This window comes from Athene noctua, chromosome 1, assembly GCF_965140245.1.
Source record: "Athene noctua chromosome 1, bAthNoc1.hap1.1, whole genome shotgun sequence".
NCBI classification, from domain to species: domain Eukaryota; kingdom Metazoa; phylum Chordata; class Aves; order Strigiformes; family Strigidae; genus Athene; species Athene noctua.
Genome location: NC_134037.1, coordinates 167007733 through 167032221, shown reverse-complemented (window position 1 = coordinate 167032221; position 24489 = coordinate 167007733). Strand labels below are relative to the sequence as shown.

At 39.8% G+C, this 24489-nt stretch overlaps 1 protein-coding gene across 8 annotated transcripts in view; it reads right to left on the bottom strand.

Moving 5' to 3' along the window:
• Nucleotides 1-520: 520 nt before the first annotated feature.
• Nucleotides 521-24489, bottom strand: part of SLC37A1 (solute carrier family 37 member 1) — a 40396-nt gene continuing 16427 nt past the window's right edge. For 6 of the 8 annotated variants that reach the window (XM_074904143.1, XM_074904181.1, XM_074904153.1 and 3 more), the window contains exons 11-22: nucleotides 22606-22644; nucleotides 20557-20640; nucleotides 16708-16839; nucleotides 14956-15046; nucleotides 13439-13501; nucleotides 11667-11752; nucleotides 10975-11023; nucleotides 10087-10160; nucleotides 8526-8604; nucleotides 7862-7959; nucleotides 4372-4424; nucleotides 521-3779 (exon numbers count right to left, since the gene is read on the bottom strand). In XM_074904143.1, the coding sequence (XP_074760244.1) occupies nucleotides 3764-3779; nucleotides 4372-4424; nucleotides 7862-7959; nucleotides 8526-8604; nucleotides 10087-10160; nucleotides 10975-11023; nucleotides 11667-11752; nucleotides 13439-13501; nucleotides 14956-15046; nucleotides 16708-16839; nucleotides 20557-20640; nucleotides 22606-22644 (864 nt within the window). In that variant the 3' untranslated portion in view covers nucleotides 521-3763. The remainder of the gene's footprint in view (nucleotides 3780-4371; nucleotides 4425-7861; nucleotides 7960-8525; nucleotides 8605-10086; nucleotides 10161-10974; nucleotides 11024-11666; nucleotides 11753-13438; nucleotides 13502-14955; nucleotides 15047-16707; nucleotides 16840-20556; nucleotides 20641-22605; nucleotides 22645-24489) is intronic. The other 2 variants (XM_074904191.1, XM_074904198.1) reach the window with 2 other exon arrangements.

Here is a 24489-nt window from a genome sequence, read left to right as displayed (position 1 = left end):
AACCACACACGGTGGATTTGCACTGTTATTCTAAGGATATTATGCCAGAAACACATGCAATAACCATCCAAAATGGATGGTAGAATCCCTTCTGGAATTTCCTAACTGGCAAGACATACAGGAGTAGGTGCATCTTAGTGCATGGAGTAGGTTAGCAGTTCAACTTACAGGCAAAAGAAGTCTCAAAGCAACCTGTGAAAATGACACCACCTTCCCTGATACCCATTCATCTTTTTCCCACCCTATTAACCCTTCCTACACGCAATGGAGGTAAACCTCCACTGCAGTTTGTCTGGCAACAGCCAGGGCGCTCATGAGGTGCTGCTGGAGGCTCCGGCTCCAAACCAGGCACAACAGCAACTTGGATCTAAGCCTCCTGTCTTTTATAAGACACCCCAGCTATTATCTGCCTATTCCTGGGAGGCACTTTTTGATCAGAAATTCTGTCCAAGACCCTCAGACACTTTCTTCTACCAAGAAATTGTTTTCCTTTCCAAGCAGTTTTTCTCAGCACATCTGTTGTTTGGACACTGCATCTCTGGTAGAGGCACACAAACCCCAAACATCATAACAGAATCGAGACAATAAATGTTCGAGCTGATTAGGGCTAGAGAGAAAAGATGAAACTTTTCAATTTCAATTCCATATAAACTGAAGAGGAAGCAAAGCAGTCAACAAAAATGTCACCTTAAAACCATGCTGTAGGAGCTGGACTCAGCCCCTGACTCTGATGGGTGTCTTTGTTCCCTAGAAGACCAGAATAAGTAAGCAGAATATACCCACTTGATGCAGGTGATTGGAAATACTGATGTTGTACAACTTACTATCCCACAAAATGAAAAAACTTACATGCTCAATTTGAGAAGGGCACTTTTTTCAAAACAAAAGGTTCCGATTTGTTCTAATGAACCAATTTCATTGCCCTCACAAGAGATAGGAGTGCTGTCCCAGCAGGGACTTTTATCTTTCCAACAATAAATGGAGCATTTCTTCATGGAGATATAAAAGTTGAAATAATCCGCATTTCTAATTTTAAAGTAGAATCTATTTTTATTCAACACAGGACAGTAAATGGAAAAAATTCACAATAACCAGCATTAAAAACCAACACACAAACCCTGCAGTCATATTTAAATTTGGCTCTACCTACTGGTCACTTGCATTTGTACACACAAAATTTTGCATCAGTCTTGTTCATTTCCAGATTAACTGATATTGACACCGGATACTAACAAAACACAGTTTATTCACAACTTGGGGGCCCTTTAGGGCTGTTAAGAAACAAAAGCAAATCTTTTATCTTTTTGTCCTACAAATTTGTAGCTGGGAGGAACTGAAATGCTGTACATTAGCAAGGAAGGAGATGTTGGCACAATAAGAGTCTTAACTCCCCCCTACAACTGATGGAAGGATTCATCTCAATACCTCCAACACTGTCATCCCATATCCGAGTCACTGCAGTGCAAAAGCTATTCAAATAAATAAATAAATAACAGCAGCAGCCCCAACAAGTAAAACATGTAAAACCCAAAACACCATTACATATATCGTTACAATGTGTAACTGTTAAATACAATTGAAAGCATTTTAACCTAAGACTTCATCCCACAGGGAAAATCTGAGCGCAGTAGAGTTTAAATTGCTTCGATAAGCTAGTATGTAGATCTGCATACCTTTTTTGGGGGATTGGCATCTTCAGCTAAAGAAGTCCTCCATCCTTTCCTCCTCACACAGCCATTGAAGTTGTGCCAATACAGCTGGTTTGGGGTTGCAATGTTATTTTTCCCCCCTGAGAGGCTAGGATCTGGGTCTGGCTAGCAGTCCCTCAGAGTCGGCCTGGTCGAGTGAGGGGCAGCGTGCCATGCCATCAGCATGGAAGTCCTTTCAAGTAACATTGCTGCAGAGTTCTGTCACATTTAACTACAGCCTAAAGCCCATGCACAGCACAGATTTATGAATTCACATGTTGAGCATCGCCACTGGTCTCAACAGGTTTACTCAAAATCTGTGAAGTTAACCATTCAAGCTAGGTAACTGCAGGGTCAGGGCCTATGTAGAGCATTCACTTGCAAAGATGTGGTACCTTCCTTAAGTCTCTGTGGGACTGAAGTCTCCCCTGTATCTCTGTTAGGCAAAACAGTTAAAAACTAACACATTTTTATACTGTTCCAAGTCAAGCATAAAGCATGTGCTGAATCAAACTCGTGAAATAACTCATCAAAGACCAAACAGTTACAAAACAGCCGTGGAAATTAAGTGTTGTGTCAGTACATGGAACACAACACCAACAGCTGATGAGACATTTCTCAATGTTTTGCAGGACAATTTTTGAGCGTGTTTTTTTGTCAACCAAGCGTAAAGACTACTGCATTGTTTCACAAAACTTAGAGCATAGTTCAGAACAAGACATATGCCTAGAGCTTTAATAAATACAGTTAAGAATAATACAGTTTAAGTTATCTAGCCTTTGTAATCTAAGTATAAACACCTCATACAAAAAATTTCCTTTTCACTTTGTACATCTTTAAAAAAAAAAATCACAGAAACATCTGTTTAACAAAGGAGAGAGCTGTACAAAGAAATTATATGTTCTGAAGACATGAAACCATCTATTTGCTGGGTAACACTAGTTACAGAAATGTCTCTTACAACCTACCACCTAGGCCATTTTTCTTTACTGATATATTGGTTCCAAATCTAAAATTCAGAGCCACTTGAAATTAGCCACTTCATTTCTGGTTATTAAGGTCTCGATCAGACAGTGACTTCCACTTGTACACACCAGCACCAAAATCAGGGAGTACCCAGAGATCACTGTGGCAGCAGGCACTAAAGCAGCTCATCTGTTCAATCCTGTAGTGCTCAAGTATGAAAACTCACAGTTCTCTGCCACCGCAAAGGAACAACCTCTCATTTCAACCCAGTTTAGTGGAGCAGCACAATTACGTGACATTTGTACAACCAGCTTATAATGCCCTGAAAATCATCAGAGCCCCCCACTGGAAATCCTGACTCAACCTACTTTTTGTTGCTTAGGGACTCCTTTTTGCACTATCCTAACTGAGGACTAACATCCATCCAGAGAGTCTGTGAAAACTACTAACTGCAGTACACTGCAGCAGTGAATTTCATTTCATTTCATTACCTACCAAAAGGCTGGACGTTGTTGTTGGGATTAGAACTAGTACTGTAGTTAAAACCTAGTAATGTGGTGAGGTTATTATTGTCTGAGCAGCTTCAAAATACTAGTAGCAGTGCATCTTAATAACCAGCTGGTATTATCCTCTATGAGGTGATGCCCTCCATGTGTGCAAGATGATGTAAGGGATACATACTTTGCTCACCGACACTGGGACATTTCACTACTAGACTGTTATGATTTCAACCTTCTTCTACTCTAGCTTTGACTTGTTTTTGAAAAATACACAGTTTGGCATTTTAATTAAAAACATCCTATCAAAAGAAATAAAAAGGCACTTGGCATTTCTCTTTGGCTCAGTTGAGGCGCACTGCTAAAACCTTCCCACAATTCCTGTCTCTTTATGTGATGAATAGTTGCCATCCTGAGGTACTTATTTATGTGCAAAGATAAGAGCTTCAGGGATTTACCAGTTGCATTTCTCACACTGCTTCCAGTAAACGTGCAAAGTTCTTCATCAATCGGAATCTGTTACATATAGAATAATGCATTCCATGCAGTTTGTTTTCCAGGGAAGAGCTTTGATTGCTGATGCAGTCCTTATTCCAAATCTGGTCTCATAGCTCAGTGTTCCTTAAACCTGAGAAAAAACAGCAACCAGGCAGGAAAAGTTGAGGTCTGAGCCTTAACAGTCACTAACTTCAAAATGCAGGATCCATCCCTTGCCATGCATTTTTCTATTCTCTATCCATTTCATTTGTCCAAAATTACAACAAAGCGGCTTAATTTAGATTTTGCATATGCAAGTGTAACCCCACTGATTCAGTGGATTTTTTTTTTTCTCAATTCAAAACACTATAATTCAGAGCCACCTTTTCCTTTAAGACGACCTTCAGGAAAAAGTTACATTTGAAACTATTAATAAACACAGAGCAAGCAACCAAGTAGCTTCTTATTCCCCACCTGCATGCTCCATGATGAAACCCAGGAAGATTACAGGTTTCAGGGAAAAATAAAATAAAATAAAAATCAAACTGTAGCTAAGAGACTGTGACAGAGATGTGTTTTCAGCTACTTTTCAAAATAAGACATGGACATACAGAAACCATGGACAGAAATGGACATACAGAAACCTTAACACGTTCAGTCCACATCTAGGTATTACAGGGCAAAGTCTCAATAACATGTTTTTAAACGGTTATTAAAGAGCAACAGCTATGCGTAACACTTACAGGGTATGATCTGCATTACACCGAAGTTCCTTCTGAATAAGACGGAGTAAGAACTGTAAAAACAGTCACAGTAGCTGTGTTAGTATCTATACAGATACACAAATAAAGTAAGTGTCAGGATAAGATGTTCACTGCTATTCAAGGAGTTCCTCATTTGAAACATTACTCTGTTGAATTCAGTTGAACTCAGTTTAAAAAAGTAAAAATTGACAGATTTACAGATGCCCAGTCAATGTTTGGAAGAGGAGTTTTCATAATAAATAGATAAGAGGAGGAAAATAATTTCCTTTTTGCAACCAAGACATTCATTTCTTTGTACAAACCAGAATGGCTTTCTGGTTACTTTACCAGCAGAGGGAACCCAAGACTTCAAGAAAATATGGCAGATAGAAATTTTGGAGCATAAACGTATTTTAGCTGCTATTCTGAAAAACAGCTGTGTGTGTGAAAAAGCTTTAATCAAACAATTAGTCAAGATGAGTAAAGTCAGTCACGTTTACTTGGCTGTGCAGGATCAGGACTTTCAAGCGCACTTTAAAAAGGTGTACTAAGATAGTGTCCATGAAGATGATTTTACAAATAAAATTTGATGATTCCCATGTATATTAAAGACAATTAGAACTGCCAGAGTTCCCACTGTTACATGTTTCTTTATCACGAGAGTGTCACTGTTATAAATGGAAGTTGCTTCATTATTATAAGTACTGGTGTTTTAAGAAGTTAAACATAACATTTTAGAGGTATGAGACTGGCATAAGAATGACAGAACTGAATATCATGTAAGAGGCTAAAGGCCCTCCAGATATCTTTGAAGAAGTAACATTTGAACACGGGCATCTATACGCCATACTTCAAAGAACAGGAAAAGAAGAAAAAAATGTTACAAAAACTAGGGTTTATTACAACAGCACAAAGTTAATCCTCCCAAAACCAGAACTTTACGCAGGCATTTTAACTGATGCTGCAAAGAAATGTTGGGTTTTTTCATTTGGTTTTAATAAATAACTGTAAAAGATAAAAAGCAGAGCTTTAAGTCTACTTGGGAAAACTATGACAATCTCCCAAACCTCACTCTGCAGCATGGAATACCTTAATACTGAAAACATCACAGATCAGGATTTAAAGAGCTGCTGACTACCAGTGTGTAACATACTTCAACTATTAACTTACCCAATCAATTTACTTAATTTCCAGAGATTTCACATCTTAAATGTGGAAAAACTGACTTTAAAATTTTAGGTTTAACTTGAATTTAGGAAAAAAGCCTCAACAGTAACTCAAAGCAAGACTTTTTGCTCTTCCACCAGAGAAGAGTGGTCTGACACAGTCAGCATTAGCTCCTCTGCAGGAGCACGGAGGTCAGTGCAATACAGTGCAGGCACAGGACTCTGGGCACAGCTAGTACAGAGGAAGGAGAAGTGTTTCACAGTCACCCTGCCCTTTCATGAGCACTTCCACCAAGGCTTCAAAAGGAAACGATAAGCAGGTGACACTTCAGGACAACTCTGAAGTAGTCATAGTAGCATTCTGCTCTGCTGGAGAGCAAAGCTGGTACAGACGCCTGCCAGGAATATCTGTAGCAAATGCAAAACCATAACCTACAGGCTAACCTACAGGTGGGTGCAGCAAGACTGAGTTCAAAGGTGCAGCAAGACTTGCCTTGCCTCATCTTTAGCAAGGCCTTTGACACAGTTTCCTACAGCATTCTCCTAGCAAAACTGACTGCTCGTGGCTTGGATGGGCACACACTTTGCTTGGTAAAAACTGTCTGGATGGCCGGGCCCAAAGAGTTGTGGTGAACAGAGTTAAATCCAGTTGGCAGCTGGTCACGAATGGTGTCCCCTAGGGCTCAGTGTTGGGGCCATTTCTGTTTAACATCTTTATTGATGATCTAGACGAGGGGATCGAGTGCACCCTCAGTCAGTTTGCAGATGACACCAAGTTGGGCGGGAGTGTTGATCTGCTCGAGGGTAGGGAGGCTCTGCAGAGAGACCTGGACAGGCTGGAGCCATGGGCTGAGGCCAACTGGAGGAGTTTCCATAAGGCCAAATGCCGGGGGCTGCCCTTGGGCCACAACAACCCCCAGCAGCGCTACAGGCTTGGGGAGGAGTGGCTGGAGAGCTGCCAGTCAGAGAGGGACCTGGGGGTGCTGATTGACGGCCGGCTGAACAGGAGCCAGCAGTGTGCCCAGGTGGCCAAGAAGGCCAATGGCATCCTGGTTTGTGTCAGCAATAGCGTGGCCAGCAGGGACAGGGAAGGGATCTCACCCCTGTACTCGGCACTGGTGAGGCCGCACCTCGATTCCTGTGTTCAGTTTTGGGCCCCTCACTACAAAAAGGACATTGAATGACTCGAGCGTGTCCAGAGAAGGGCAACGAAGCTGGTGCAGGGTCTGGAGCACAGGTCGTACAGGGAACGGCTGAGGGAACTGGGGGTGTTTAGTCTGGAGAAGAGGAGGCTGAGGGGAGACCTCATCGCCCTCTACAGCTACCTGAAAGGAGGTTGCAGAGAGCTGGGGATGAGCCTCTTTAACCAAGTAATAAGCGATAGGACAAGAGGGAATGGCCTCAAGTTGCGCCAGGCAAGGTTTAGACTAAATGTCAGGAAGCATTTCTTTCCAGAAGGGGTTGTTAGGTGTTGGAATGGGCTGCCCAGGGAGGTGGTGGAGTCCCCATCCCTGGAGGTGTTTAAGAGTTGGGTCGACATAGTGCTGAGGGATCTGGTGTAGTTGGGAACTGTCGGTGTGAGGTTAATGGTTGGACTGGATGATCTTCAAGGTATTTTCCAACCTAGATGATTCTGTGATCTTGTGTCTTCTCTGGTCTTTAAAAGCAGAGCAGAGCAAGTCAGAAGTAAAAAAAACCCACCACCTTTTCAGATCTTCCTACCAATCGTACAGGGTCTCAGGCAGGAGAAAAAAGGAGAATGAGATGTGCTTTGTACCAAGCTACCACATGTGTGTTGCACTCCTGTTCCCTAAACATCTGCTCCTGGTTGCTGTCAAAAGGTAGGATGCCAGTTTTTCCAGCTAACCTAGTACAACAGTTTTAGTCCGTCTGGAGAATGTGATGTATTAACTTTCAACAGCTTCATTATCACGGCAGTTTTGGTGATACAGCAATGTAGCAGAACATTTGTTACTGCTTCACTAAATTGGTTTTAAAGAAAACAGAAGTAATTTTTCAGTGAGTGGAATCTGAGGCATCTTCTAGGTCTACATATGAAGGTTTACTTACAATTATGCCTGCTGCAATCTGCTCAGCCAGTAATTAACAGATGTGTATTTACTCAGGAATTGAAGTTCATCAGAACTAATCTGCACTTCTGATTAAAATTGAATGAGAATTTCAAAATGAGCAAATATGCTGTTTAATTGCAAATTTCCTACACAACTGGATGGAGTATTGAAATTGCAAAAGGAAAATTTGCATTTTAAGATAGTTTAGCACAAAAGAAATACACAGAAACCAAATAGTATTTTTAGACTTACTAGCAAGGCACATGCATCTGCCACCATGAGCATGTAAAACACATTGTTCCAACCAGATGGGGAAATAAGACCAGCTAAGAGAGGCCCCAAAGCCGCACCTAAAATGTAATATTGGTATTGTCAGAATGATGCAATGTAAGATTTATTATGCCAAAGGAGTTATTCTGAGTTAGAATATCAACTTCTCCACCTAGTTAAATCAGTATTACCTTATGTATTAAAAGGTCCCAGAAAGTGCAAAACCATACTGGTACAGTGCAAGCCAATGGGAAACCTAACACAGGGGAAGCTGGAAGACTAGACATTTCAGAAATGCCTGCCTCTGGCTCAACAAAACGCCCATCCATTAAGCTGAATCCTACTCAGTTTTCCCTTATGCATACCAGCGTGGATGGCATGAACAAAATATCCCTGATCTCAGAAGCAGCCCAATGTCATCTGCTTTTGCAGATGCTTGTGCCCAGTATCAGTCTACTACACTCTTTCTTCCTCCCTCAGGTGTGAGACCCGCTAGAGAGATTTAAAGCTAATTTTGCTCTACTTCCCATTCTCAAAGCTGTACTGAGTCCTGGCAAAATGCGAACTGGACGGAGCCTAGTTTCTCAAAGATCCTTTGTTTTAACCTACCACAGCTAAGGCACGCTACCTTACATCTCTGGCTTACCTACAGATCCTGTTCCATCGATGATTGCTGTCACTGTGGACAAGGCTCTTGCATTCCCTTTCAGGCTTTTATGGGTACCCTGAAGTGACAAAGACTGCTTAGAACCATCCTGAGATGAACTCTGAGAAAGTCCTTACAACATCATCTATCTCACATCCATCCACATTCGACATACATTGTGAAGATGCCTTAAATATCCTAGCTCAGACCCTTTTATCACTACTTAAAGAAGCCTTCTACCCCATCAACCTATTGTCTACAGTGTTCTCCTTTATTCAATCATTGTATTTAAACCAAAAAGCTTTCTGTTCTGTACATTATGGATTCAAGCAACAAGGACTGTACAGCTTTGAATTATGCTGCAAAGCTGTTTCCACGGCCATCTTTTCCCCTGCTAGTACAGCAAAGCTCTGTGGAACAAAAGAAAAAAAAAAAAAAAGATCACTGCTGTGACAGCAATACTAAAGTACCAGAATAATTATGGATATATACTGAAATGCTAATTCAGAGAATTCTTGAGTCAAAAGAAGCTGCTCAGTCCAATTCTAGAAGCCAGGTCTTCAAAACAAAACACTGATAAAGGGAGTGAGTTAGTAGAAAGAGAGAAACTGAATAGTTCAGAGAACTGTTTTTAAGATACAGACAGACAGTCCTTTATCTCCAGTACACTGAGAAGGATCCAGTTAGGTAATCAGCAGTTTAAATTTGCTTGTGTCAGATGTTTGATTGTTGACATCTGAGGAACTGGTTGGCAGTTTCAACCCTCTTCCCAAGGGCCAGGTGGGAATCTTGTGATGTCAGGCCCCACTTCCTAACTAGCAGCCCCTTTAACAAGGCTAAGGATAAAATGGGCAATGCATGGTGGTCACCTTTGTCTTGCCAAGACCTCCAGGCCAAGAATAGGGCTCCAGAGGATGTTTGGAGACTTCCATCCTGAACTTTTTCCTATATTTAGAACATTTGTTGTTAGGGGACTTTTGCTTCTTGCTCGGTAACCTAAGGAACCACTTTGAAATCAACCTTCTTTGAAAGCAACCTTCCAAAGCCTACCTAAAAGGTCAATGTTTTCACATGGCATTTATGACTTGTCTGACCTGATCCAGCTGGAAGCGCTGGCAACCAGAGTAACTGTAGAAAAAAGGACACAGGGTAGCATGGACAAAAGTAAAAGGTATGTGCCAGGTATAACTTTCCACACTGATGGGAATTAAGTCTCCAGCTCATCTCACCCAGATACAGCTCCTCCCTTCATTTAAAGACGCAAAGTATAAAAAGAAGAGAAAGCACCTGTACACTTTGCATTCAACCTTCACATTCACTTTGGGTTGTCATCTACATGATTTGGTCTGTTTTATTAGCAGGCAAGAGTAATTTAGAAGCTTCGCACAAGCACGACACTCATTCATACAAATACACGATCTCTAAAACAATCTCAATGGCTGAGTTCAGCACTGCCTATCCAGCTCCTTATCCTTTTGCTTTGGGACAATGCAGCCCCTTCACTGACAACCCTACACAAATCAAAGGGCTACGTTGGAAGCAGAGGGGAAGCCAAACTCACCAAGTCGGCAGAGACAGCAGTGGTGATCAGTGCATAAGGGCCATTCACCAGGGCACCACTGATAAGCAGCATCACTGTTGCAAGTTGACAAAAATGGACAATGTGAGTTGCCTGAAAGACTGTTAACTGTAACAACAGGAGACACCATAGCCTATGCTTCTCAAATGGTTTAATCCCAACTTGGGTCCCCTGACCCCATTACAAAGTTGAGAAAGGAGGAAAAGCAACATACATTCCTATCGCCCTTCAGTGGTTACTCCACAATGTGAACTCACAAATATAAGAGGAGATGGGACTGAGTCAAAAGGCACTTCCCGATCCTTTATTGATCCTGGTAGGTCAGAGAAAGGGGAAAATCTGACCAAACTGACCCTAAGAGCAGGAGATGCTCACAGGATCCACCCATAAGCCCTTTCTCTGCTGATACAGCAAAGGACCAGAGGGCCCTACAACTTAACAAGATCTTTAGGTAGGTGAGACACTACTGTCAGCACTTGTATTTCAACTTCTCTTTTGAGGTAACCAGTAGAAAGCCACAAATGAATTCAGCCTGTACAAGTAAAGTCAACGTTGCTGTCAAAAGTACTACAAGTATTCTTTAAACACCTCTGACATCTGGCACAGGGAATACAATAAAGCCTGTGCTGACACAAAAGCTTGAGAAAGAAGACTAATGGTATTAACTAAATCACTTTTTTTCATGCCACCCTTTACTGACTTCCTAGCCTCCCCTTCCTCACCCTGTAAAAAGCCTGCAAGACAAAGTCTAAGGAATTTGATTCCGTACTTAAAATACAAATTTTTAAAAATTTGAAAAAAGGAGAGAGAATCAAATGATCGTAAATGAAAATTTCACAGAAAGCCAGAGAGTAATTTAAAGATACTCACCTACAGTAGCCTCAAGGCCCATTTTACTGACTGCAGAGAACATGTACAACTGTAAAGACGAAAAAACCAAACATGCTGAATACCAACATATGGACTAATCCTAGGTTCCCCATTTTCCCCTTATTAACTACAAAGTATTTCAGTTAGTATTATGTGAAAGCTAGTTCTAGGTTTTACTAAACCGTTTTAGACCACAGCAGAATGATTTTCTGACTGGACACAGAAAGGAGATAAGGGGTATGCTCCTATTCCCCAGTATGTTCTTTCAGAAGAAAGGGCTGTGTTATGAGACCACTCAACTTTAAACTCTCAAACTGCCAGCTTCAACACAGGACAGAATACTGTTCACGAAAGAATCAAAGAAAAATGCATCTCATATGTTCAACTGACAGTTTTTCAACAGTTATAGCACAGAAATTTTAGCCTTTTAGCAGCTAAAATTCTGGCTAAGAACTGAACATCAAATTTTACAAGAGTGATTATCTCCCCGTATAATCCTATAACAAGCAATATATTAGAGTTATTTGCTTGTTTAGTAAAGGCAGCCCCATGCTCACATGCTCAACTTCTCACACCAGCTTTAACCTGGCCTGAACTCTTTATATCCAAGTTAGAAGATGCTGTCTGCAGAACTTCCCAAGGAATGCTGTCAAAGTCTCAGCCACAGCTGTAAGAGAAGGGCAAACTCTTACTGTGGGTGCTGCAAGCAATAACATCATTCCGCAGGTTGACGCCCTCTTCTCCAGCCTGTCTGAAATCAGGCCTGCCAAAATTCCACCTGAAAGAAGAGTGATGTGTAAGCAAAACACTGTGCATGTTTTACACAAAAGACATCAGTTATACTTAATGAAGCCCAACCCAGATTAAAATGATACAACTTTCAATGTAGTTATACACAGCAGCACAGAGCATGAGACTGACATCATCATTTACATTTAGCGATTTCCTTATTAACCCAGCTAGTGCTGACTGAGAAGATAACAGAAGCAGACAGTTGTTCTTCCTCATTGTTTGTTCCAACAAAATATCCAAAGTGACCGGGGTGGAGGTGCGATAGGGATGAAAGAAATATTTAGAAATCGTTACTCTATTGCTTTTGAATGTGAAGCCTTTTCACCAGGTGCCACATGGCCCCACTGCTGGCATTCTGGAATCCAGCTGTGCTCAGCTACTCACTGGTCTCAATTCCTCAGATGCAACAGTAAACTTGGCTCTTGAATGCTCTGTCCGTGTTGTACTGCAATCAGGAGAAACTGGCTGCTCTAGATCTTGGGGCAAATGAAATATTTGGTTTTCTCTCCAGGTAGTCACTCCAGACTCTTTAATTTTCCCTACTTCCTGTGTTTGCCAATGACTGTACACAGAAGTATTAATCCGAGTCTGTGGTGGAAGGGGTTGGAAGGCCCAAGGAAAGAAGCTGCCAAAATGATATAAAGTGAACTTGGTACAGGGGGAAGAACGGGAAGCTCTGTAGATTCTCCAGATTCCTAAGTATTGCTGGGCCTGCTACTCCCTTCCCAGCTACCCATCTTCAAAGTGCTCATATCCCACTTGAATTTAAACATAAATGCCAAAGGTCCAAGCAGCACCGGCACACTATTCCATAGTGGAGTAAGATATCGCTGAAAGCAGTCACCCATATCTCTAAGGTACTGCTGACTCTGGCTTCTAGATATCTGGGATGAAAATAAGCAGTAAGAAATAGCCGAAGCCACATCTAGCACAAGGATAGAACAATAACTGCAACACACCTTGACACCTGCACCTTGAACTACGAGGGTCTACATAGCTCTTGATCCAGTGAAACTTTTCCATCATGAGCATCATTGTCCAATAGACTGATAGAGGGCTTATTTCCATAAGGTAACTGGGGGAGGCGAAGAGGGGATGGGGTGTGTGTGTCAAATCAGCCGGGCATCAAGGCGATGATTGTTTTTTATTGTGAGCTATACTGTCTGCACTGGCTTAAGAATTTAATTATTCCACCGTCACCTCTCATCCTTATTGTTATTACAATTTTTCAATTTTGTCATATACAGTTATTCAAAAAGAAAATATCAAGAAAAAAATGCGACACACCTGTGGCCATTCGGCTCTGTGCCCACAAAAAATATACAACTATACAGGCTGAGATAGTTCTGTTATGCTAGAGCGACAAAAGGAAGACATTTTGCCAGGTGGCATGATCAAGACGCACAGGCTAGAGCTGATGGAGCTAAAAGATTCCATAATACTTGGCTCTTATAATCTGTGCTGGACAATATCGCTGGCTGTGAGTTGTTAAATTTTAAGATATTTTGCTAGGTTTTCAACAACCAACCCAGCTCTCAACTTAGTATCTTTACTGACACTCTCCTTCAGTGAACATAAGGCACAAGGATTAATAATATATATAAACTGTGCATACCGAAGCTTTTCCTAAACTGGTCCGATTAAGGATGAAATATTAATATATAAAACTTACCAAAGATTCCACCCACATCAAACAGTGTAGAAAGATCTCCAGCTCTTTTGGCATCAAGATGCTCTAGCCACAGAAGAAAAGCATTTGTCTCATTTTCAGACTACGAAACATAGAAATCTCAATAATCTTGTTATGCTAGGGTAAAGGCATCTTATGGCAGCATTGTTCACAGGAATAAGCTACCATAAGCTGTCATTGTATATGATAAAGAAGAATGTATCATAACTGGGTGTTCAGGGATACAGTCTTTTGAACGCAATTATATTCACGGCAGGACATTTTACCACTTTAACTATAGATGTAGTCCAAGCAACAGAACTGTTGACTGTTAAAAGTTTGGACTAATGATACTTCCTCTGTGAATAGCCACAGATTCATCAACAGTTAACAAATGCTTGTGAGGCTCTTTACTCTAAAAGCATGATTAGTGTACATTTGGATCACTCACAGAGCATCACCCTGGAGGCCTCCATCACATGACCATTAATATTCACCATTAAATTACATTGGCATAAAATGCACTGTGCAGTTCATGGGCACTATGGCGAGACAGTGATTTCCTTAACCCCACTGTTTGCACATACTTACATTTAGCTTAACATAGTGACTGAAATGCCACAGGGTCAGATCTCCAAAAGTACCTCAGGAAGTCAGGCAACCCAGTCCTATTGTGGTAAGTGTGAAGTTTCAAAAGCAGCAGAATTCCTAAACCCCTTTGGTATTTTTTTTAAAAAAAATCTCTGAAATACATCTGCAAGAGCAGTATGTGCTAAAACAGTGGGGTCAGTGGCATTACCATAACCTCACCAACATCTGCCACAGCACAGATGGCAGTACTGTCGTAAATATCATTAACCTTTCTATTAAAAGCCTGCTGGTTTCAAGTGACCCAGTCCCGCAGTAACACTCTTTTTTCGGAGTGCACACACAACAGCCTTTAGCTATAGGATTTGCAGCTCTACGTGTTTTCATAAGGTGTTCAGCCCATCTCTCTCTGCTGGTTGTCACTGCCATACTTGTCCAGCACAGCTTGTTAGCTGGGGGTTTAAAGATCACATCATGGCTCACAAGAACATGAATTTCTCTGGCTAGGGAGAACTCCTTTCTCTGCACTCTACAGCAGAAAACAAAAAAGTAGTACTGAAGAGATAAAAAAGCTCATTTAGATTTTTTTATATGTTTTAATAAGGCACTTCAATCATGTAAAAACATTATGAGAAATTAAACCTTTTTGATTGGTTTGCAAGAGACAAAGACACAGCACTGATGCTTGGAATTGCTGAAGAGAAGCCAGATTCTTTTTTTGTTTACTTGTTTTGAAAACACCCTCTCATAACACTAAATTCATAAAACTGGGAAATATGTTAATTGATGACTTACAACTCTCCTGCTACTGTAGCAAAGCTAGCTTATTTTAAAAGTTTATGTTTATTTTCTTATCTTCTTATTTATTTCAAGCTCTTATTTCCAGACACTCTGCAGTCGTAATTCTGTATCCCCCTTACTGTGATACTTACCTACATTTGTGATATAGAGGGGAAGCCAGAAGAGGAAAGTATAGCTCACCAGCTTTGCAAACAGAAGGCAGAGGGAGAACTCTATGACTCCCTGAGAGAATAAAGAAAATACGAAGTTAGTGTATTGATGGAGGCTGCTATTTGCTTTCAAAGACCATTATGAAAATGGTTTCTAAGAAGCATTTAAGCTGTTCTTTTTCTCTCAAGAATTCCCAAGAAGAATTCCCAATTCTTCCCCTGAAAGCACAAAGCTTGCAATCAGAGCAGACTGTGGTATTTTACTTACATGTTTTCTCTTCTCTTAATTGTACTGAATTGACAGAAGAGAGAACGCTAGAATGAACAGGAAGGATTTGATACTGTTTGGGACACCAGCATCATTTATTTTCCTCATGTAAAGAGGTTTTTAATAGCATTACAGCAGATTTGGAGTGTATTCCAGAGGGACTGGCATATTTTTGTGTTCTTCAAGATGGGCCTAAGATTTCTACCTTACTGTTTAACTCTTTACAAAAAGCTGGTTAACCAGTATGACACAGTTCAAGCCTGCAAGTTGAGGCCTGTAACAATTAGTGATAAGAGAAGCATTCCATTATACCTTATTTGGTCAAGTTGTGTATACCTGGAAGTCTCAAAGGAGGAAATATTAAGAAATTCTCTTACCAAACAATGTTTAACTTTGTATTTAACAAGGGTTGAGTGATTAAAATGTACAGAGAAGATATCCCGACCTTGATAATACATACATCCTGGCAGAAATGCTCAAACAAGGCAGGTAAGAAAGAAAAGCTAGGCTAGACAACAGAGTTGGGAAATATCCAAGGAGAAGAAATTGTCCTCAAAATACTCGTGACCATAAAAGGGAAAAAGAAGGAGGAGGCTAACTCCTCAAATGACCACTGATGACCAGCTGAGACCCCCATGCATGCGTAGTGTAGTTTTGCAACACCAGCATTATGTAAATGTAGTAGATAGGCAGAAAGGCAGAAACTTACTGGAAAAAGTATGAAGATTCATGTCTTTAAGGCACATAAAAGATTAACTTCTGTTTTAGTGCGTGCATGTTAGGTGGAATGATCCCCTGTGCATCCAGTGCTGCAGTAAAGAATGCCTGCTTTCTAAAACTCCAGAATGAGTCTTACAGTTCCTCTGCTGGCTTTTACGGTAACGAGAGGACAATCAAGGATGATAGTCCCTGATCTAAAGGAAACTTCCTTTCCCTTCACCAGCAGTCCAAATGTTTAGGCTGTCTGAAACTTCTCAATATAAACTACACAAGAGGTTTTAAAATTAAAGCTTTAAAAAAAAAACGTTGACAAGTCTAAAAGGAAGCCATGGAAGGAAGTTCTGATGCAGAGAAGTGCTTATAGACTCAGCCTGCTATTCCGTCTTTAATACACATGTGCCATTAACTAAGACCAGTAAACTTTTACATTATAGGCTACTCGAGTACTAGTTATAATGAGGTGAAAAAAAAAAAAAGCAGTTATATGAGCCTAGATGCTTGTAGTTTCTAAGATGCAACCAATGAGCTTATACCATCTGCTTACTGGGAAGAGTACTCTTGTATCGATTTTGACTTCTCTGAGAGGGGCACACATTATCTTCTGTACCTACATACACCAATGTTGCCCATCAAAACCTGTGATGCAAAGTTAGTCATCTACCACTCCATCTAGAACTTTATGTAACTGAATTCTGAGGCAAAACTTAATTTTTATAGGAACCGGAAAGAACAGTGCATGTACTCACAGGTATTCGCAAGGCCCCAAGGAAGCTGATAGCTGATGTCCCATGTCTACCTTCCCCAGTGACCACAACGCTGGAGTTCAGTGACACGCTGCAGTTTTCACTGTCAGTAAGCAAATGCTGCATCTCTGGATCCTGCAATTTTCCCCAGCAACACCATATGAAAAACAAAGGAAGAATGCATCAAAACACGTATGCAGGAATCAAATAATTCCAATTTTTTTTTTTTTTTTAAGTTATCTATTTTATCACAGAAAGTTACAGCTTTTAGTAATCTCTTGATTTGGATATACAGAGTATATGGAGTGAGTACAGAGTATATAATACAGAATATCAGGTGAAAGAAGCCTGGTTATTTATGTCTTAGTGCATACACTTTATTATGGAACCAAATTTCTGTTCCACTGTTACACAAATTCAAGTTACAAAAAAGGCATATATATATATACACACACACACACCCCCCATTTAATGGAATAAAATAATTCCCAGTCTTCCCTTACCCCACTATGCAAATGTGGTCTCATTAAAACTGACAATCTACTGAGTACAACACGTTTCTGTATAGAAACATGTATTATCTTCCTTCTGTACAAACATTAAACCCACTTTTCAGACTCTGTAACATCATCATACTCACTGATTTAAATACAAGCTAACATTCCATGAATTATGGATACTAAGTGCTTTATGTTAAGTAATCATTTTTTCATGTCTGTTTCATTTGAGCATTGCAATCCACAAATTATAAAAGCCTGGAATTTACCAGTATTACCCAAGTTGTGAATTCTGAGTTATTTTCTAGCACTAGGAAGGATTTTACTCTAATAATTCCACTGGCTGCTAAAAATACTTGCGAAGCAAATTATCACTCAACAAGAACAAGCCATCCCAGTCTAGCCATGAGGATATCTTGTTATTTTTATCTATCCACCACACTGAAGTGAACTCTCAGAATACAACTGGAAATTTACATCTTACAGCTGTACACAGAAAAACAAATTCCAGGCATAAATAACCCTTAGTACTTCTTTTCCAACTCAGAAAAAGGACGGGATGTAGCTATCCTCACCTTCACCTGCTCGCTGAGAAGCTTACCTAGCTGTGTACTTTTACTAACTATGGATGTATTCTACATACTGTCTTCTTCCTCCTAATTCTTGTGCATTTGAATAAAGCCTTAGCGAAGAATTAAGCCTCAAATGTATATTTGGCTGTAGGTTAGTAAGGATAACTACTGGAAATGAAATAGCCTGCTGTTTTATTACAAAGGTGAAAACTTTCTGATTAATATTTGGTAGCTGATGGAGGAAGACGGAACAAAAATAAAAATCACTCACTGATTCTAAATAAATTCTGGTTTTAAAGAACTTCATTTAGGAGAAGACACTAGGGAAACTTCTGGACATCTGAGGGCACAGCATAATTTTAGAAGCTACCATGCAGCATCCAAAAATGTTTGTACAGGACTGGGAGACAGGATGCAGGATTTACAGGAGACCCTGTACCCTGATGAAGCATTAACTAGAAGACAGGAAAAAAAAATCTAGGGACTTCTGACATGGTACTGTAAACCTATGTTATCATAACCATCAGAATCTATCTTCTGAATTAGTGGAGCAACTTCAAAATGAACTATTTTAACAGTAGCAATTCAAACTATCCACCATTAACACAGAAAAAGAGGAAGGGCAGGGAGGGAGAGAGAGAGAGAGAGAAGAGAGGTTTCCCACTGGATTCAATGGAAGACACTTCTGAGTGTATTGAGTACCTCTTGCACACTTTGCACAGCAAACTTAGCCAGGATTGTCTGAGATAAAGCTGGTCATTTCTAAGACAGGTAGCTCTAAGCCTATTTAAGAACAGTGGGTTAAATATTGAAGTGGAAGTTATCGGAGTCCAAACAACTTATTTTAGCATCTCACGCCGGAAACTTTTACTGACAATATGCGTTTTTTATGCTGCACGTAGCTAAATGATGAATAAAACCAGCAGTTTGTATGTGGCAGAGATAACATTGTTCAGCCTTGCCAGCTTGTCATAGAGTGTCATTGGGCATATGGCACACTCTTGATCTCTGGGAAGGATTCATTATCCCTCAATTTTGTGTAATTTTTAAGAGGCCAACCTGACATAAGCAGTAATGAACACACAGATGTATTCAGGCCATGCAGCCAAAAACACATTCCGCTTTCAATCACTGCATATCCCGAATATTTGCTTTCTTTTTACAGTAACTGAAGAGGTCAGTGAAAAAATCAGTAAAAGCTGCCATTCCAGTGTGCTTGGAGGAGACCAGCTCACAAATGCAAAACATCTGTTGTTTGTACAGGCACAAAAGCTGACTGCAATAATCAGCTCAGCACAACTGCAATAGAACCACTATAAAAAAAGAGAGATGTTCAACTTGGCTTTGACAGGAAAAAGATGATCTTCTGTCACTGGCAGAAAATCCCAAACAGTGACAAACAAGGATTTTTAATTTTTTATTATATATTTTTTAAAACCTTGTTAGAACTCCATATTATGAACATATAATCCAGCAAGGGGGGGGAGAAAAAAAAAAGATGGACAGGATTGCCAAGATTTGGCATCCATGTTGTCTCTATCCTGCTCACAAGGGAGCACCAGTCAATGTGAGTGGGTGTACATTTTCCTTCCTCACAGAATCAACTAGGTTGGAAAGGACCTTCAAGATCATTGAGACCAACCATTAACCTCACACTGACAGTTCCCAACTACACCATATCCCTCAGCACTATGTTGACTCTACTCTTAAACACCTCCAGGGATGGGGACTCCACCACCTCCCTGGGCAGAAAACTCACTTGCTATGCAGACTCTGCATAGTTTGACAGTAGAGGTACTAGCAGAGTTAGCAGACAAAGATTTCTAATTTGCTAACTATATTTTAGCTCTGTCTTCATAACTTGTCTGCAGACACCTGCTGATATTCTTACATCTTCTCATCTTACTTTCCATCTGGCTGTGAAATAATATTTCCAAATGGTTTCTGGGCTGGACACTGTTCTTGGGCAGCTCAAAATGAACATGATCAGAGGGGGTTTAAACTGGACTGATCAAAATGATGAGTGTTTCCTTAGCAAAAATTTCAAAACCTTTTCATCAATACTGATTACTATACCCGCTGAATACTGATTATTCTTCTATGGGCAAAGGATGAAAAGAACAGGAAGTTTCTATCTTCCTGTAAAAGTCTGAAAGGAGTTAAAAAAAGTTAACCTTCAGGATATGATGTGCCAAGTGTACCAAGTACAAATACGAAACTTCAAATGGAAATTTTCAGTTGATGTCCATCACAAGATAAAATGTCTTTCTGCTCACAAATGGGCAAATCCAGAATTCAGTTTCTAGCGAGAATTATCAGCACTTATGGTTACAAGTTTTAAGCAAGATTTCTGTGAACAACTGCTCACATTTAGAATTCTCTGTCTCCACATGTTATCTTGAAAGTACATACATCTATTACATTAAAAAGGGAGAGAAGTGAGACTGCAAGGATGGGACAAACATGATATAAGTAGTTTAAAGATTTCAAACGGGCTATCTTTAAAATATTTTGCAGTGCATTATTTCTGCTGGAATTGTATGAAGATCACAAGATAAGACCAACTGAGTAAGTATGCTATTGTATTCAGCTCAGTTTGCAGTATTTATGTTAGATAACACTTAGTTTCCTCATCTCAAGTTACATTTGTGTCTGAAAATGGAAGTAGATTTCAGCATCATAAAAGGAAGAACAATCTTTACCAACAGTAATCTACTGTGAATATTCCACGTGAGCCTTAGGAAGTCTTCTATACTATTTTACAACAACATGTTATATTTTACCTGAGGTTTGCTGGTTTCCTTAGCATTTAAGATTGGCATCTGGACTCTGAATCGAGATGCACCATTCAGGAAGGTTTTAGAAGTCTGAAAAAAATAAAACAAAACAAAAAAACCCCCCATACTTTTGTTGCTAGGTTTTTTAAGGATTACACTAGCGTTAATCATTTCTCTGCAACAAAGCCTTCGTGCTTTGTAACATAAACATAACCACAAAAGAAGCATCTTTAATTTAATAACAGTGCATTTTGTGTTTTTAAAGTTCTTATGCAGACCTATGGCAATGTACACAAAATGTAATAACAAATTTATATGAAGGCTGACTTCATACTGTTTTACTATAGAAGCAGCCTACTGAATTCTGAGCACAGTCATGCCATTCTTAACTCAAGATTTTTCCTCTACTGAACTTTCATTGACATTGCAAACATTTTTTTTCTCATAAGCAGATGATCATAGCAGCAACTATAGAAGTTGATTTGTTTCAGGAAAACCTTGATTCTTCACTTCCCTATCCCTTTAAGGTAAAAGTTTATCCCATCAGCTTATGCTTATTATATTCATCTAACCTGGAAATGGACTGTGCTGTTGTGGCCAGGAGGGTTAATGAAGAGTCTGAGCACCTCCAGCACACTCAGTACCAAAATCAAGGCAACAAACTATTTCAGGCCCCTGGATGGACGTTCTTTTTATACTTTTATTAACAAGTGCATTAGTGTACCAGTTCACACCAAAATTGCATTCATTGGAAAACACTGCTCTGAAACCCCTGGTCTAAGATTTACCAGGGACATTAAGGTCTGTCCACTGAATTAAATATATGGCTTCAAAAGCAGGCTTGCAGACAGGTATGGACAACCAATTGCTAAGACCACAAGAGGCACTGTGCATTCCTCAGGGATGAGATGTTTATTTCAGTGTCTAATCACACTCTAGATGCCACATTAAAAAAACAAAATAGAACAAAAATACCCAAACCCTGACACAATTATACCCCGCAACCAAAAAAAAAAGTCCATTCTCACTGAACATCTGAATTCAAAATGAATCACTAAACAAAAATACAAGGATATTATTGCAGTATTATTTAGACAAACTGCCATTCATCAACCTACTAAGAAGACAAAAAAACTTTTGATGATAACCTAAAGTATTTCTGCTGCTCAATGCAGAGCTGAAGCCAAGCAGTCTTGGGCATGCATTCCTCAAAATAAACAAATAACACTCAAACCCCCAGGGTTTGATAAAACAGATTTTTAAATTTTTTCTTACAGAAAATTAGGTTCTTATCAAAAAAGTGATTTACAATAATCTGTGGAGAAGAAAATCCATTATCTAGACAAGTCATCTACATCATTATTCAGCAGCTCAGCAGAGAAAAAGTGAAAGACTTTTTCATTTGACTGTCAAAAATAAGATTTACTGTGGTAAGGAGGAAATGTCTGGGGAAAAGGACTAGACTGAGAGGCTGCACATTTAATACTTAGACTTCTTTCTCCTCTTCGGAAGATAAAAATTGCAGCCTGCTATCTTTTAAATGCACAAGCACTCTGCCACAGGAGTTCAAGAGAGCTAAGTTTCCTGGAAATGCAAAGTCAGGTTAAAGAAAGTTCCTAGAACATAAAGACAGGTCTGTATGAACATGCTGCAACTAACATGTTTCTATAAAAAAAAAGCACAGGAAGAAAAGATGAGAAGCAGTAAATCAAATTCTAAATCATCACATTTCACAAATGCTAAATCTATGCTTTAACTTTCATTATGAAAGTGCACCAATGCTTAATAAAGCACACTGACTTTTTGTTTGCATTTGTTATAGCTATAAACTTTCAGGAAGTCATAGATTAAGCCTCCAACGCTAGCATTTAAAATCACTTTATTGTACGTAAATACTTGTTTTGAAACAAATTTCAGATTCATAAATCAGAGCCAAGGTGAATACAAACAAATGAAGCACAGCCCAAGAAATCGATGAAGAACTGTGCATTCAAGGCTCTGTGCCTGCCTCTCCATCTGTGCTTCTGGACAACTCAATGAAATCAGATTACTCACCACTACAAACTCTGTAGAAATATTGGGCTCACGATCATGCTGCAAATAAACAGTAGACCAAATTCATCCAAGATAGCAATAACACACAGAGATGAATCTGATCTAGAAATCTTAATATAAATCTACCTGAAGTCCTTCCCTCATGTTAGGCATTTATTTTAGTTGTGTTTAACTGGCCTCATTCTTCCACAATGAGATTCAGCTTTGGTGCCAGCTGGCAGAGCTGCCTGCACCTAACCAAGACATCTGTCCAAAGTGATCTACTACAGCCTTATGAACAAAGAAAGTGTGTATGTTTTTTTAATGTCTTATTAAAAACATTCCTAACTATGCAGAAGCACACAGGTTGTTCAGGTTGTCACTGAAATGACTGAGCAAAAAAGGCCAGCAAATCCTACCCCTTGTACAACACGACTGAAATTTTTTGTTCCCAGTAATAACAGTCTGGTTTACTACATGAACCTTCTTCAATTAGCGGTCTGTTTTCTTTACAGACAGCATTTGTCATTACATCTGTGTTTATAGAAGATCTTCTTGAACTTCTATTCTTACCTTATTAATTTCCTTAACTTAAAACCACCCTCCCCACAGCAAACAGAAGCTGTAAGCCCTACTCACTAAGGATTTAGAATCCATTGTACTTTGCAGACCATACAGGTCTGAAGAGAGGCATTTGAGCAATTTGAATGGCATACAGCTGCCCAAGACAATGGTGAATTTTAATCTGAAAAGGGTCCAAGACAGGTGGGGAAGCACTTTTATAAACCTCCTACAAAATTTGCAGATGTGAATATACAGAATAGGGAAGGAAGAAGTGATGCCTTTTGCTCTGGAGAGCAAGGTTTCCAGGGAAACAGAAAGTCAAATGCATCCCTACACAATAAGACTGCACCTGAAGCAGTGATCTTGCTGGTGCCCTAGAGAAGATTAGGTCAAATGCTAGTCCTTTTCTGGGTCTGGAGGAAAGGGTGGCAAACGGAAGGGGAAAAAGGCTCCTAATATACTAAGGTTTTGTTAAAAATATCACAGCAAGTAGATATTGAAGGCCAGATTTTTCCATAACAGCTCTTTGACACGTGTGAGCAACAAACTGTGCGGAAATCTTTAGCTATACTTTCCAGTACAAGTGTATTTGAAACAAATAAACATTTACTTCTATACAGCTTAACAGCAAATTCTATAAACATTATGCTCTAGTGTTACAAAAAAAGCTGGAATGTTCATGGGAGCATTTCTGAACTACATAAAAGCTAAGGAAAAAAATTACTCCTGTTAGAAGTCTCTAACAGCCCCGTAAATATTCTCATACTTGACAGAAGTTACTTTTAAGAAATAAAAGAGAATCAAATGAAAAATACAGAGCACATTTTGAGCACACCTTATCTCAAGTAACAAACTAAGAATAGGAGTTCCACAGACCCTTAAAAGTATTCAGAAGCTTTATCAGGAGTTCTTCATACGAGGAGAAAAAAACAATTAACTGGTAAAGAAGAGATAACAGACTAGAAAAGTTACCTTTAGTTACTATTCAAGAAGAGGAGAGTATTTAAAATGTAAAAAGCCGTCTATCTGAAACTATTGGGGCAGCGGTAAAAAAGCAGCAATCGTCCCTGTGAGACTTGCTACTAAAAGGTACAGTCCGCATATACCTGTCTGCACACGTAGGTAATCTCCATGTATAATCCCCTAGCACTGGAAAACATACGTGGGATTCCCCTGGGACCTTCCCTCTGACACTTTCCCCAACAGCCCCAATTTGCCCTCACACATGGGAAACCTTAAGACCAGTCTCCCCCTACCCTTCTTTCAAAGAACCACTTGAAAATGTGGCAGACCTGATTGCCCACAGGTCCCTGGGAGCCAAAGAAGAAAGAGCCTGGAGCA